The sequence below is a fragment of the Pleurotus ostreatus genome (genome assembly GCF_014466165.1).
Source record: "Pleurotus ostreatus strain PC9 chromosome Unknown scaffold_1, whole genome shotgun sequence".
Lineage (NCBI taxonomy): Eukaryota > Fungi > Basidiomycota > Agaricomycetes > Agaricales > Pleurotaceae > Pleurotus > Pleurotus ostreatus.
The window spans coordinates 1,313,058-1,326,927 of NW_023503156.1; the positions used below are offsets into that span (position 1 = coordinate 1,313,058).

Sequence of the window (13,870 nt, forward strand, 5' to 3'; positions counted from 1 at the left end):
TACGGAGGTCGGAAATACATTGCGGCTAAGTCATCAGAGATCGTGGAAATCGGAGACGGTATTATTACAGCTACAACTATCCACTGGTTGGGATACCCTTCAATAGGAGGAAAGTCGACGAGTCTGCAGTGTGTCGTTGAAACAAGGAAAGGGGTAGGGTCGCACGATTCACCCTTTCAATCTCCTTTATTACACTCAGGGGGCTGGTCTTTTCGTGAATGCACTACGAAGGCACTCAATCCAGTATCGAAATATCATAAACACAAAGTGTAGGTAGACAAATGCAGAATCAGATTACTATCCAATATTCAATATCCAAGAAGCAGATACACAATATGCAGTAAACAGTAAGTCACTAGTAAGTAGTAAGGAGCAGAGCATTCAAAAATAGCGTGCATATTACGGGTGCGTAGATGTAGGGAAGTAGGTGACCATATATTAATCTTCATCCGACGCGTCGGAGGCGTCGGAGGCGTAGGAGTCGCCTGAATCGTCCGCGTCATCCCTGGCGGGCTTCTCGACTTTGACTGCGTCGTCAAGTCCATCTACGGATGAGCGACTCGAAGAAGTAGAGGACGACGTAGAAGGTGTACGTGAAGGCGGAGATGGCAGTAAGGATAATGCAGGTAACGAATACGTGTTCGGATTTGGTGAACTCTCGTTGTTCGGTGACCCCCGTACCTCCAAAGCTACAAATCAGTCATTTGCATGTCATCTACCAATAATCATAGGAATCTCACCAGTCTGCGCAACGGGTTTGTCTGCGCACAGGCCAAGGATATCCTCCTGTATAAGGCCGCGCAGTAAAGTCTTCGTGCTCCCCGCCTCAACACCCCGCGCGACGTCCATGAGCCGCCTCTCCCGAATGCGCACGAGCTTCGTGAACGTCTCCAGCCCAAGCAGCCTCGCGTCCTCGAGTCCGACCGGCGCCTCCTGTTGGCTGAGCGCCAGCAGGGCGGGGAGGAGGTCCGGGGAGGTGCCCATCGCGCAGTTCTGGTAGAGGTTGACGCGCTCGGCGGGGGGCATCGTCATGGTGCTCAAGTGCTTCGCGGCGCGCTGCTTGAGGGGCTCGATGTCCCACATATGCGCCTGCTTCATGATGGATACCCACTGCTCGACGGTGCGTGTTTCTTCCTCGATGCCGAGATTCCTGGAAAGTGGTGGTGAGTGTTTTGGGGTGCGTTTGGAGAGATGTGGGTACGTACTGCGGGTAGAGAACACCCAAGAGGCACTCGAAGTCCTTCAGGTTGACGCCTTTGAGGACGAGAGGCGCGCTGTAGGTGCGAAACGCTAACCCGAGCTCGACGAATTTCTGCTTCGAGTGAAGCGTCAAGATCGACTGGTGGAGGTTGAATAGCACCTCGCCAACCTGTAAGACGAGTATCAAGGCCAGTAATTCGATGTGAAGGCAGGTGACAAACATACTTGAATAATGACGGATCCATCCGCGAAGTAGTAAGTGTCATGCTTTCTTACGGGTGGCATAGTAGGGACTTTGGTGAGTGCGACTGGGGTGCTGCTGACAGAAGGAGAAGGAGCGGACATGGTGACCCTGGGCGAAGTGAGGATATTAAACTTGAACGGTTGCGTAGCTGAGCTCGCGCTCTGTTTCGCGTTCACGTCCGTTGTCGCCCCCGGCGCACTTGACCCCGTAGCCGCGGCGGGAGTCTTAGCAGTGCCACTGGTGAGAGGCACTGGCGCAGTATTCTTTCCACTCTGGTTCCAGGTAAATGGGGTGTCAGACGCGGTATTGAAGAAGTTCGGCGGGGCTGGGCTGCTGTTCGCAGTGGCTGGTTTGGTTGGCGTAGCTTTGGGTGTTCCTGCGTAGGTAGACATGGGAGTTGTTTGAAAAGTAAAGGCCTGAGAGCTCCCTTTTAAAAGTTTTCGCATTACCGTTGAAAAGAGGGCACAAAGGACCTCTTGAAGACGTTCGAATTTAAAGGACGCGCACTGGCTTGCAGATCATGTGATCGCGTCAAAGGTCCATCAGGCCAAGGGTCCCATTTCACTCCTTCACCACCATCTTGCGTCGGGGAGGATGATAAGAATGTCCGTTTCACGACATCCTTTGTCGTTACGACTGGACGACCAGACTAGCCCCATTCTTCACAAAGAACCCAGCGCACCGGCCAATGCGCCGCCACCTGCGACCTTGCAAATTCGGAGCCCACTTCCCAAATCCTTGCCTTTTCTCAATCCTCAGACGCGCCACCATCGAAAGGGACGTTTCACGGAAGGGGGTCGTACGAGCATGCCTTGCGCACTGCGCGCGTTAGTTACGTAACAGGGGGGACGTTTCGAAGGCATCTCCGGCGTTACTTGCATAATGAATGGCCATCAACGCTTTGCCCCATTCCATGGTCGCACTGCATACACGCGGCCAATCATTACCTTGAAACCATCCGAGTACCTGGTCCAGTTCGCAGACATTTAATCCCAGGCTCTAGGACCCTCTCAGCCTCTACACCCGCACCGCAAGTCTACTGCTACGATGCCTCCTAAACTTCGGTCATCGAGTTTGGACGTCTCTCCGTGGAAGGACGACGCTTCGACCAGGTCTTCCGAAAGCAGTACCGGAACCATAACGCCCGCACTGACCTCAGCGTCCAAATGGGCGCCACAGACTCTACGCAAAGCCAGTCTCGACTCGCACCATTCCAATGACTATGAGCAGGAGAGCATCCGCTCATCCATTTCCTCGCACACCTACGCACCAAGCGTGTCGGTCTCGCGCAGCGACTCGCATGTCGGGAAGTACAAGTACAGCAGCACGACAGCCCTTGATGATGCCTTCGTGACAGGTGCGTCTCCGATTTGCGCCTCTCGACTTGAAGGGGTTCCATTAACGGTTTACCCCAGTAGACAATGACGTTCCGACTCGACTCGAGCTCAATGCGGCTCTCGGGGCAGACATCATACCCCTCACCACGGAGATCACCTCCCTGCCTTGCGCTGGTATCCGCATCGCTCACGGGCGCCTTACGGGCCTCATGGCGTGGCGCTTCGCCGTCCAGCTCACGGACAAGCCAAAACCGACGGCGACGCCCACTCACCCCGCATTCTTACCACACAAACCAGCGATAGTAACCAACTTCATACTCGATACGGGGAGCCTACGGTCTTTGGTTCCGCCTGAAACGCTGTACGCTTTGGGGTACTCGGGCAAGGTCTTCCCCGGCGCTGAAGTCGGGCTACTCGTTCAAGGAGTGCCCGTTACCTGTAAGGTTGCACCGAACGGCCACGCTGGCCGATTGTCGGTCCAGTTCATGGTCGCAGCGTCGTTGGCGCTGTATTTCGACGAACGCTTGATGGCCCCTGTGCTATATTGTATGTATTTGCGTGTGCTCTGGGGCGTTCCCCGTTTTGATTGGCTAAATCTGTTGTAGACTCTGCGCACGATAACCACGCCCCCTCACCCGACTATGTCCCGACAACCGTCCCCTCGCCTCCGAGTCCACCTTTCACCCTCAAGCAACTGATTATGAGTCTCGTTCACTTCGGACATCGGCCCAATTAAGATCGGCCCCTGGCAGGCTGTTGTATCTATTTCTGTTCTGTTCCAGCATCGTGTTGCGTCTATTTATTTGCCTTTGTTTTATGTGCATCAAGCAGTTTTATTCACTCTAGAAGAATACGAAATTCGATAGGTATAAGGAAGTGGCTAATAGTAAATATGTATAAGATAGAGGACAATGAAACAATTCGGGGTATCATCGAACATCGGAAACAATAGGGAAAGATACAGATAAAGACAAACGGCAGCCAACAGAAAGAACGAAGGGAACGAAAAGCAAAGAAGAAACAAACAAAGAGACAGGCGGCAGCGGCGTATTGTGTACTAGTTCTCGTCATCATAGCGGCAGTTGTTCAGAAAGATCGTAAAGTCTACCAAGCCATTATTTCAGTCATTCAGTCACTTCGGCAGAGATTCAATGAATGAACCTGTCCTCGAAGGAGAGACGCTTCTTCATGTGCCTGCGCCTCATCTTCTGCACGGGAGGCTGCTCGACGAGGGCTTCCTCGGTCGGTGCCGCGGTTGGCTCGGGGACGGCAGCGGGGTCAGTGGATTCGGTGGGCAAGGGAGTCTCTTCTGATACGGCGGATTCAGTGGGAGTAGCCTCTGGGACGGCGATAGTGGTGACAGGTTCGGGGACGGCTTCGCTGGTGGGTGCCTCGCTTTCAGTGGGCTCTCCTTCGACTGGAGCATCACCTTCGGTGGTGGTTATGGGTTCGTCGAGGGTGGGAGCGCCGAGGCTGGCTGAACGGAATGAAGAGGTGGTAGAGGCTTTGGCGGCTGCGCCAGTAGAAGGACCGTCAATGTCGGGGCAGTTCTGGGATTCCTGGCCGATGAAGTAGTTATTGCGAAGCGTGAAAATGATATCAGGCCTAAATGGTAAGGAAATATGAGTCTGAGTATGGGGAAATAAGAATGGAGATGTCATACCATTCTTCGGGATAGTCAGGCTCGTCGTTCTCTAGATCGAACTCGTCAAGGAGGTCACCGATGTGTTCAACATCCTAGTCAGGATATGATTAGCGAGCGAATAAGACAGCAGGGAAAAAGGAGGCTTACCCAGACGATGAGAATGCTTTTATCGCTGTTCTTGCTGAAGGTGTTGATGAGATCGGGGACACAAGTGGGCGAGGTTGTATTGGATTCGATCGTAGAGCTACGAAAACGTAAATTCAGTATTATATGACGCTACTCTAGTAGAGGGCGCTTCAAGACCCACCATTGAGTGTTCACAGTCAACTTCAGAGCAGTAGCGAGCGGATTCGCTGTCGCGATGGAAGTATGGCAATCGGTGGTGTTGACATCTGGCGTACAGGCGATGATCAAGCCAATGTTATACGCTGAGGACGCGCCGAAGACTTTTGGGAGACACTCGTCAGCGCGTTTCTGGCCAACGGGGGTCAGGCCTGCGAAGCCGAGGGAGGGCTCTTCGGCGTTGCGGATGAGGTAGACGGAGTTGTGGGCCGCGTCAACTGCCGGGAGAAGGGCGACGAGGGATACGAGGGCTATGAATGGGAGATAGCGGAAGAGGGAGCGGAAACGAAGGGGTGTCATTTGGTTTGGATTAGGTAGGTTCGTCGGTATGTAGATTAGAGTATACGGTGATAAGGGAGGAGGAAGTTAAGGGTACAGAAAGGCAACCTGTAAGGAGTGTGGGGTACTGAAAGAGTGTGGGGGTTGAGACTGGTGTCACACAGAAGAAGGAGACAGAAAGATGCTGTGATGCTCTGGTTGATTCCTGAGATGGGCTGGTATTTATGTATAACGCGTAGCCTTCAGAAGGACGGCCAAGATAATCCGCGTAGATGGCAATGCTTCGGGTCTGCATTGGCTGTTGGGAACAAGTTGAATGATGATTGACGAGTTGATCTCCGTCTAGTATACTCGGTAAACATTTGAAAAGACATTGTCAAGGTGTACTTGGAATCCGGCGGTTCCTCTTGTTCAAGCATCGCTCTGTCAGACTCTGGAAGATAGTAGAAATCCAGTACACGGATGTAGAGTAACGCCAGCGGGCCCGACAGATTAGATATTCATACCCACGGTGGTGGGATATCGGATAAAGTCCAGTACTTCTGGGCACAGAACATCGAAGGCATCCGACGTCACCAAGAACTCGGCATCGCGTCGAGATGAGCGGAAACGGGATTAGAACGGAGCCTAGCTCGACTTCTGAGCCAGATGCTTCAAAGAATCGCAATTCCTGCGATGTGAGACCGGCGGGACATAGAGCGCGTTTTGAAGGCTATATAGAGTATCCTATGGATTCGGTGCGTTATTCATATGGCCGTTGAGCACGATTCGGCCTCGTGCATTCATCCTGTAGCGTGCCGCCGCTATGTGTCGTTGATTTTGCATGGTCCCGCAGGTGCACGGAGGTTTTAACCCAAGACTGGAAGTGGGACGATCATCCAAGACGTACAGGGTCACGTGTTAGAACATCGTGTTCTCCTCGAGGAGGCGACTGATAATTGGCTTGCTGGCGGACGGTCAGTTGCCTGTTCTTCCTCACCCAGAATGAGGAATCTTACCTCCGCCATCGCCGTTCTGCTCTCTGCGGTAATCGTGCTCGCAAGGTACATCCAATTTTCACTATTCACATTTGTCTTGCTGAGCTCAAGTGGCGTCCAACAAACAGAGCACCGCTGCACAGACGGGCGACCATCCCTCCTCCCGCCGAAAGTTTGGATTCGGACGAACTGTCTTCGCCTGAGGCGAAGTACATCATGACCCCACTTCCGACTTTACTCGCCTACTCAGGCGTTTCCTTCTTCGCCCTCTACCTGCTCGTAATCCTCCGCCGGAGATGCAAAATACGGGTAACTGGACGCCGGCTCACATTTGGGCGTGCAACCACACGCATGGGCGCACTCGAGCTTGACGGCTCTGAAGTTGAACTTCTTCCAACAGTGGCCGAGCCCGGCGTGCGGGAGGTGCGCTTGCCGTTACAGACTGTCCTGGATGACGGTCGCTCCGAAGAGGTTAGCGACGATATTACGGGGGAGCTGGTGAAGCCGGCAGACGCTCCGTCAATGCCGCTGATACCTCTCTCCACTTTGGGTCAACTACCACCTCCTTCTCCGTTCTCTCCTCCCTCGTCTCCAGTGCCTTCATATGCCCATCCTTCGCCTATGCATCCTTCACCGCCTTATTCTCTTCACGACAAGGACCCAGTGTCCCCTTATGCCTCTCCTCCTTCTCGTTCAGTTGGACTTCCTCTTTCCCTTCCATTGATTCCAAGCACCCCGATACGTCAGTCACGTTTAGGTTCTCCACGACCGTCAGTCTCAAAATCTCGTTCGTCACCAGGGTTCAACAGCGCGAGGTTTGCCACGTACCCTCAACGCAGCAAATCTTCGCCGCCGCTTCCCCGACGGACCAAACTCGGACACGGGAGATCCGACTCCCATTCAAGTTCGAGCGACGGTGCAGAGGTGATCACTCTCCAGCCCATCCACCGTGTTGTTTCGCCGTCCCCTCGTTCTGACAAACCGACTCCTGGGTTCACTCTGTTGTCTCCTCCGCACATCGCGCTTAGTCGCAGCAAATCGACCGGAAGTGACCTTATTGACCTCACGACGCCATCAATTACGCCAAGTGCGTCGATGGGCTCATTGGTCCGGGTGGCTCGAGTGGAAACGGAATCAGTGACGACTATGGATACCAAAGACGTGGTCAAGGATATCCCATCAGATGTACCCTCTGTCATGAACAAGGACAGTGTCCTTACGCCTTCCGGGGAAGTGTCGGTCAAGGAGGAGGAGGATCATCGCAGCGAGGTTGACCTTGTCGACCTTCGTTTCCGCGCCTCGCCATCTGCTCCTGAGTCCATCGCTCTCTCCCTCTCCGGCTCCTCTACTTCCCCTACCGCCGTTGCCGAAGCACCTCGACCAGCATCCTTAATGGTCGTGGAAGACGCTCCAGTATCCGCCTCTCAATCCACCGGTTCCATATCCACTGACTCGTCGTCTTCGTCATCGCCGTCGTCGCCCACTATGGAGTTGTTCGTTCCACATTCAATCCATTCAACGCCCGGAACGACGCCGATGCGACCTGAATTCATGTTCGCCGGGCAGGTACATACCGAAGCGACTCACGAGCAGAAGATTGGATGGGAGGGGAAACCCGAGAAGGAAACGAAGGTCGTCAGTGGTTGGACACCCGAATTACCGTCCTTCAGCTCTGGAGCAAGCGTCGACTGGCACGACCATTCTGATGTCTGGGGCTCGCCTTCACCGGCGCCACCATTGCCACCAGTGTTCACGCGCGAAGGGGAACGTCGGGAAGCGGATGATATAGAGCTGATGGCATTTGAGGAAGACGATGCACCTGAGACAAAGGTTGGAAACACGAGTGCGGGCGAGGATACGGCTGTTGGCGAAGACTTGATTAGCTTCGAGGACGAGACAGAGGAAGAAGGCGGGTCGGCGCACGTGGTAGAGGTTGCGGCGGTGGGAGAGGTAGTTGAGGAGGTCGCGGAGAGAGAGGTAGTGGTGCTCGAGGATACTGAGGTCTCGATCCCAGAGACACTCGCTGTTTCGGCCGGACTCAGTAATTGGCCGGCCAACGAGCATGAAGATGCTGAGAAGGAGAATGGCGAGGTCGATAACACTCTTTTCGCGCAAGCGTATGACGATAATAATGACGACGCTCACGACTTTTACGACAACAAACATGACGAATCTACATTCAACACTTCGAATTTACTTCAGGCGGACGTACGAGAGGAATTGGTCAACGAGGACGAGGATGTCTTTGCCGCAAAGAAGGTGGAAGACGGCGACGTTGATGTTGTGGACGAAGACGAACATCCTGACCCCGACCTTCTTCCTCTTCCACTCGACGTACCTCTTCCAATGTCCCCGGCAGGCAGGTTTTACCTCGAGCTCGTTAGATCAGCGTCTGCCGCTGGAAGAGAGGAAGGAGCTGCCATGGCTTCGAACATCAATTCCCCACAACTTCTACCAGCATTGGTCATTTCAGCCCCCACACCAAGTAGACCCAGGACGTCGAACGGTGGGCTGTGTATTCCTGATGCTGAGAAGCCCGCCGGGGACGACGTGAAGGCGCCCAGTCCATCACCTTCTCCCACTCAGTCTCCCCTACCCACTCCCCTACAAACGCCTACCCCGCCGAGCTCTCCTCCGCCCCTCATCTCGCCTGCAAGGCGAACTCCCCTTGCGGGGCTTCCCGTGGTCACAAAGCCTGAGGTGGTGGAGATGAAGATCTCTGAGGCAAGTGAAGGCGACATTCGGGATAAAGAGAACAAGTTACCTGCTTGGTCTGTTCGAGCAGCGGATGCCCCCCCACTTGGTCTCTCCAGTGGCAACTTCACTTTGAAGGAGAAGCGGTCGTTCAATTTCAGGCCTAAAGTTAGCCCCATCGAAGCCCAAGCCCAGCCTTTGGGTAGTGCTCAGTCAGCCGAAACCCCCAGCGACGAACCTAAAGCGGCTGAACTTGCACATTCTTCCGTACCCAGTACGTCGGAGACCCAAGACATCGTACAACCCGAAGCTGTGAGCCCGGCGCAAGCTGAAAAGCCAATCGCTCCCGAACCGATGCAATTGAGACGGTCCCTTCCTGGCTCATTCGATGACAGCCAGGAGGCTTCTACTTCGCAACCTTCATCGACCCCTGAGCCCCCTGAATCTGTGGCAGTGCCTTCCCCTAAACCCGCTGAAGTTGCGCGTCCTCGCCAGCCACGACCCATCCGCTCAGCCATTGATATTGCATTGGCTATGCAGCTCCGGCCAGGCATTGGCATCGGCGCGGATCCAGCGTGGATGGTGCGCTTCTTGATGTCCATGTTCGGCTGGCTTGCTGTATTAATCAGCGGAAGCGGTGAAATGGACGCTCTACTGGTTGGGCGGCGGTGACTTACGTTCCGATCGTATATCGATCATAGTGAAGTGCGTCTGGCCTTCTAATTTTGTTTACTCGATACTGTTGGATTTCTACATTTCCCTCCGAGATTCGTTATCTTATTCTCCATTATTATCGTCATTGCCACAATTTCCGGACCCTCTGCATGCAATCATTCATCCATTGATACTCTACATATCATCATCTTCGCTCTGGAATACATATGTATCATTACACACTTTGCTATCCTTTATGCATCTTGTATCGGATGGATTCTGAGGTCTGAGTCTAAGCATGTTCGATTCTCGTGTTGCGCTCATGCCACAGCTATGAGTCGCCATTCTCGTAACGGTCAGGGAACTATGGGTTAATTAGAAGCACATATTCTCATCCCCTAATACGAGAGTGTGTTGCTGGTGGTCTGCATCCAATATTTCAAGAAAAGCTATTAGGGTGGGGGAAAGCCATCCCCCTGTATTGGTGTACAAAGATTGAAACGACAGAGTGAAATGATTGGAGGTACAACGGACGGTGAGATCGGCCAGATGCGCAGAGAGTGACTAGGCCGCTATTCCATTTCGGTTATTATCTGCCTTACGAACTTCGTAGGGTAAACAAGTTGTCAATGCTTGGACAAATATGATATATTTAACAGTTCCGACAAACTCACCATAATCCTCGACAGCTTGATACATAGGCTCCCACCGATCGCCTTGGTCATCTGGGTTGGCTATCAAAATAGCGGACTTCGAGCCTCTGCTCAGGCGCCAGTCACCCTTCGTTGATTTCCAATCGACAACGACTAGGTGCTTCATGGAATCAAAGAGGGTTTGAGCAAAGGGGCGTATATCGTATTCCGAGCAGCCGAATCGTATGTATTTCAACTTGATATTTGTGGTTCTGGAAAACACGACACCAAGGTCATGAGCTTGAGAGGGCGACTAGAACGAACGGAAGGTGCCATTATGAGTACCGGATAGATGGGGTAACACGAGTGCAGCCATACCGAGGGGGCTTTCGAGACTGATATATATTCAAGGTTGAGGAAACAAGAGAGTAACGATGCCATGGTGTTCATGTCCACAAACTGCAAGGCAAGGAAGCGAATGGAAGCAAATGCTCCAGAAAGATGGCGCAATGCGAACTCGAGCTCGACGAATCTAGATTGAATGCGATCGGAAGTGATGACCAGACTGACCAGCGAAGTCAGATTGTCGAAGAGTAGCGAATTCTCCACAGATAGTGCAAGGGAGCGAAGGTTCGGCAGCTCTTTGGACGATAACTTGTTGACAATCTGAGTTTCTTCGTCTTTGGGGTAGAAGTTCGGTATTGTGATTTCCTCCAATGTCGGAACGAGCACAATATGCTGTAAGAAACTTGCCCTATGACTGCCACAGGCCAAATAGAGGTACGTGAGGCGCGCCGTAGATGGGAGTAGTCGCAGGATCGCAGGATCGACGGCTTCAGTAAGTATGAATTCTACAACGAGACTGCGAAGATTGGGAAGATATGGGAGGATTCGAGATATCAGGAGATGAGCTCGACTGATAGTAGAAGAAGAGCATTTATACTCGAAGATAAAGGTAGTGGTGAACTGCATGCCGGGATTTGTTTCGATATCTCTACATAAGCTTTCGACTGACGCCAGTTGTTTTTTAAAGTAGATGCTATACACCAAGAACGATATCTTTTCATATAAAGGGAGTAGAGCGAGAACATTGAATCGGCGAGAAACAAGAATGAGGCGCAGCAATGTCGGTCGGTCGTTGGCCAAACCTTCAATTATTGCCAGCAGGATTTCAGTTGGAAGGTGCATGCTAACAGGATGGCTGGCGTCTAACTTGCCAACCTTCACAATGGGCAACCGACACAGCCTATACTCTGACGACAAAATCATCATACACTTATTGGATGGATTATATAGTGAGTTCACTCGATTGCACTTCATTGCGCAACACAGTACTCATGTTGCGGCTACGACTCGCCATTCTCGTAAAGCTCCGTGAACTGTTCCCCCAAGTTCCACGCTCTAACTAGATATTTGGGTTAATTACAAGCTAGTATTCTCATGCCCACGCGGCGAGTCGCAGTGCCGTGGGTGCCCCTTGGCTATTTTCAACGGGCGCAATGCCTTCTCGAGGGATTAATTCGTTATCAGTTGGGGCATGTGCGAGAAACCGTCTCATAGAAGGGGCTACGCAGGGCACGACTCGCTAGGTTTAAAGAGTCAAGATTGCGCGCATATTCTGGTCCACCGATTCACCATGTTGGTCGGGTTGCTGTTCGTCTTGGCCATTACGGGGCAATGTCTTTGCATCCCAAGCATACTTTCCTTCCCATTTGCGACGCGAGCTAAACCCATCACTTTTCCGGATTTGTATGAAGCCTCAGTCCCGGAATTGCAAGCGGGTCTTAATGCTGGTCACTTTACCAGTGTCGATCTCGTAAAGGTGCGTCGTTATCTAGCATCTGAAGAGTCCATTAATTCCTGACCATCCGCAGGCTTACTTCGCCCGAATTGAGGAAGTAAATTTGAAAGGACCTGCATTGAGAGCTGTCTTGGAGCTGAACCCTTCTGCTTTGGCACAAGCAGCATCTCTAGATCGTGAACGAAAGCTGAAGGGAGCCCGCAGCACCCTGCATGGCATCCCGATTCTCTTGAAGGACAATATTGCTACTATTGCTTCAGAGGGTATGTTAATAATCACGCTTGAGTAGGTATAGACCTAGTGCTCACTAAGACCACCAGGAATGAATACAACTGCTGGGTCGTTCAGCCTATTGGGATCTGTTGTCCCAGAAGACGCTGGGGTGGTAAAACGACTCCGTAAGGCTGGAGCCATCATTCTCGGTGAGTCTCCTTGGGATTGAACACGTGTGTCAGTTTGCCGTAATTCCGTGATTCCGTGTTTCTAGGCAAGGCGAACTTGTCAGAATTTGCCCACTTCCGAGCTGGTAGCCTGCCATCGGGGTGGTCGGGGCGTGGTGGACAAAATACCAATGCCTACTTTCCTAATGCTGATCCATGTGGATCATCTTCCGGATCAGGGGTGGCGACATCTATTGGGCTGACTGCTGTTAGTCTCGGCACGGAGACAGACGGAAGTATAACCTGTCCTTCAAGTAACAACAACCTCGCGGGAATTAAGCCCACCGTGGGCTTGACGTCTCGAGCAGGAGGTGCGCGCTTCTTGCACTACCCACTCAAAACGTAGTCTGAGCATGGATCCATGACATCGTAACTAGTTATACCCATTTCGGCACATCAAGACACTGTCGGCCCCATGACGCGCTCTCTGACAGATGCAGCCATCGTCTTGTCTGTGATCGCAGGCAAAGACGCCAACGACAACTTCACCCTGGCCCAACCTTCGCGCGTCCCTGATTATACGAAAGCACTGAACAAGAATGCGTTGAGAGGAAAGCGTATTGGCGTCCCTCGACGCGTGTTCACAGACGATAGCATCACTGGGACTGACCCGTCGGTCAACGTGGCTTTCAATCGTGCTCTAGATATCATTCGCAGCCTTGGAGCGACCGTGGTGGATCCTGCAGACTTGCCTTCCGCCGACGAAATTGCCATCTCTAACAACGAGACTCTTGTACTTGATGTTGACTTCAAGGTAACCTAACACGACACCAGCCATATCTTGCGGTATAACCCTTGCTTGATATAGGTCCAACTCAACGACTGGTACGAGGCTCTCAAGAAAAATCCATCTGGAGTACGAAGTTTAGCGGATTTGATCAAGTTCAATGATGACCACCCCGAGTTGGAGGAACCACCTCAACTTGAAGATCAGTCAGAGTATGTTTCTTTTCTTGTACGCAATGTATTGTTCATGTTGATACCTGGAAATTATAGGCTCATCAGCTCGGAAGCTACCAACGGATTTGATGACGCTTTCTTCAAGGCATTGGCGTTCGATCAAGAATTGGGGAAAACGCGAGGAATCGATGCAGCCTTGAAAGCACATCGCCTCGACGCGTTGGTGCTTCCGTCTACTGGCTTCACAACAGTCCCCGCCGGTAAGCACGTCAGATTCGAACCGTGACATGTCTCACTTCACGGCCGTGAATTAGCGATTGCGGGGTATCCGATTATCACTGGTAAGGCGTACACCTACTGACTTATTGAATCTACGGGGACTGACTTTACTGACCGAAGTTCCGCTCGGGTTCTATCCTGACAACGTAACTATTGGCTCCGCCGGGCCCACGACATTCTACCCCGCACCAGGCGTACCATTCGGATTATCATTCTTAGGAACCGCCTTTACAGACTTTGACTTGATCGGGTTTGGGTTTGCTTACGAGCAGAGGACGAAGACACGATTGGCAAGGAAGGCGTTTGCAGCTGCCATCCCAAAGACGCAGTTGAAGGATGTTATTTAGGAATAAGTTGACTACGCAGCTGTTTCTTAACTGAATCCTGTACCCAATCCTAGGGTAAGCGGGAGCTACACGGTTCAAGTTCAAGTTCCGTCGACGCGC

General features: G+C 52.3%; 6 protein-coding genes across 6 annotated transcripts; 3 read left to right on the top strand and 3 right to left on the bottom strand.

Moving 5' to 3' along the window:
* Positions 1-438: 438 nt before the first annotated feature.
* On the bottom strand, positions 439-1,836 carry PC9H_000427 (uncharacterized protein; the record flags this gene model as incomplete). The annotated part of the gene is made up of 4 exons (XM_036770083.1): positions 439-689; positions 741-1,150; positions 1,206-1,369; positions 1,426-1,836. The coding sequence occupies 4 exons, from the start codon at positions 1,834-1,836 to the stop codon at positions 439-441; spliced, it is 1,236 nt and encodes a 411-aa protein (XP_036635928.1).
* Positions 1,837-2,491: 655 nt separating this feature from the next.
* PC9H_000428 (uncharacterized protein) lies at positions 2,492-3,517 on the top strand (the record flags this gene model as incomplete). Its single annotated transcript, XM_036770084.1, has 3 exons — positions 2,492-2,801; positions 2,863-3,327; positions 3,387-3,517. The coding sequence occupies 3 exons, from the start codon at positions 2,492-2,494 to the stop codon at positions 3,515-3,517; spliced, it is 906 nt and encodes a 301-aa protein (XP_036635929.1).
* Positions 3,518-3,929: 412 nt separating this feature from the next.
* Positions 3,930-5,068, bottom strand: PC9H_000429 (uncharacterized protein; the record flags this gene model as incomplete). The annotated part of the gene is made up of 4 exons (XM_036770085.1): positions 3,930-4,386; positions 4,445-4,518; positions 4,574-4,670; positions 4,734-5,068. The coding sequence occupies 4 exons, from the start codon at positions 5,066-5,068 to the stop codon at positions 3,930-3,932; spliced, it is 963 nt and encodes a 320-aa protein (XP_036635930.1).
* A 963-nt stretch (positions 5,069-6,031) lies between these two features.
* Positions 6,032-9,390, top strand: PC9H_000430 (uncharacterized protein; the record flags this gene model as incomplete). The annotated part of the gene is made up of 2 exons (XM_036770086.1): positions 6,032-6,090; positions 6,153-9,390. 2 exons carry the CDS (start codon positions 6,032-6,034, stop codon positions 9,388-9,390), a joined length of 3,297 nt encoding a protein of 1,098 aa, XP_036635931.1.
* Positions 9,391-9,936: 546 nt separating this feature from the next.
* Positions 9,937-11,192, bottom strand: PC9H_000431 (uncharacterized protein; the record flags this gene model as incomplete). Its single annotated transcript, XM_036770087.1, has 3 exons — positions 9,937-9,977; positions 10,047-10,317; positions 10,575-11,192. The coding sequence occupies 3 exons, from the start codon at positions 11,190-11,192 to the stop codon at positions 9,937-9,939; spliced, it is 930 nt and encodes a 309-aa protein (XP_036635932.1).
* A 448-nt stretch (positions 11,193-11,640) lies between these two features.
* Positions 11,641-13,771, top strand: PC9H_000432 (uncharacterized protein; the record flags this gene model as incomplete). The annotated part of the gene is made up of 9 exons (XM_036770088.1): positions 11,641-11,826; positions 11,879-12,068; positions 12,126-12,227; positions 12,293-12,556; positions 12,623-12,999; positions 13,054-13,184; positions 13,242-13,405; positions 13,460-13,486; positions 13,545-13,771. The coding sequence occupies 9 exons, from the start codon at positions 11,641-11,643 to the stop codon at positions 13,769-13,771; spliced, it is 1,668 nt and encodes a 555-aa protein (XP_036635933.1).
* Between the last annotated feature and the right edge of the window lie 99 nt (positions 13,772-13,870).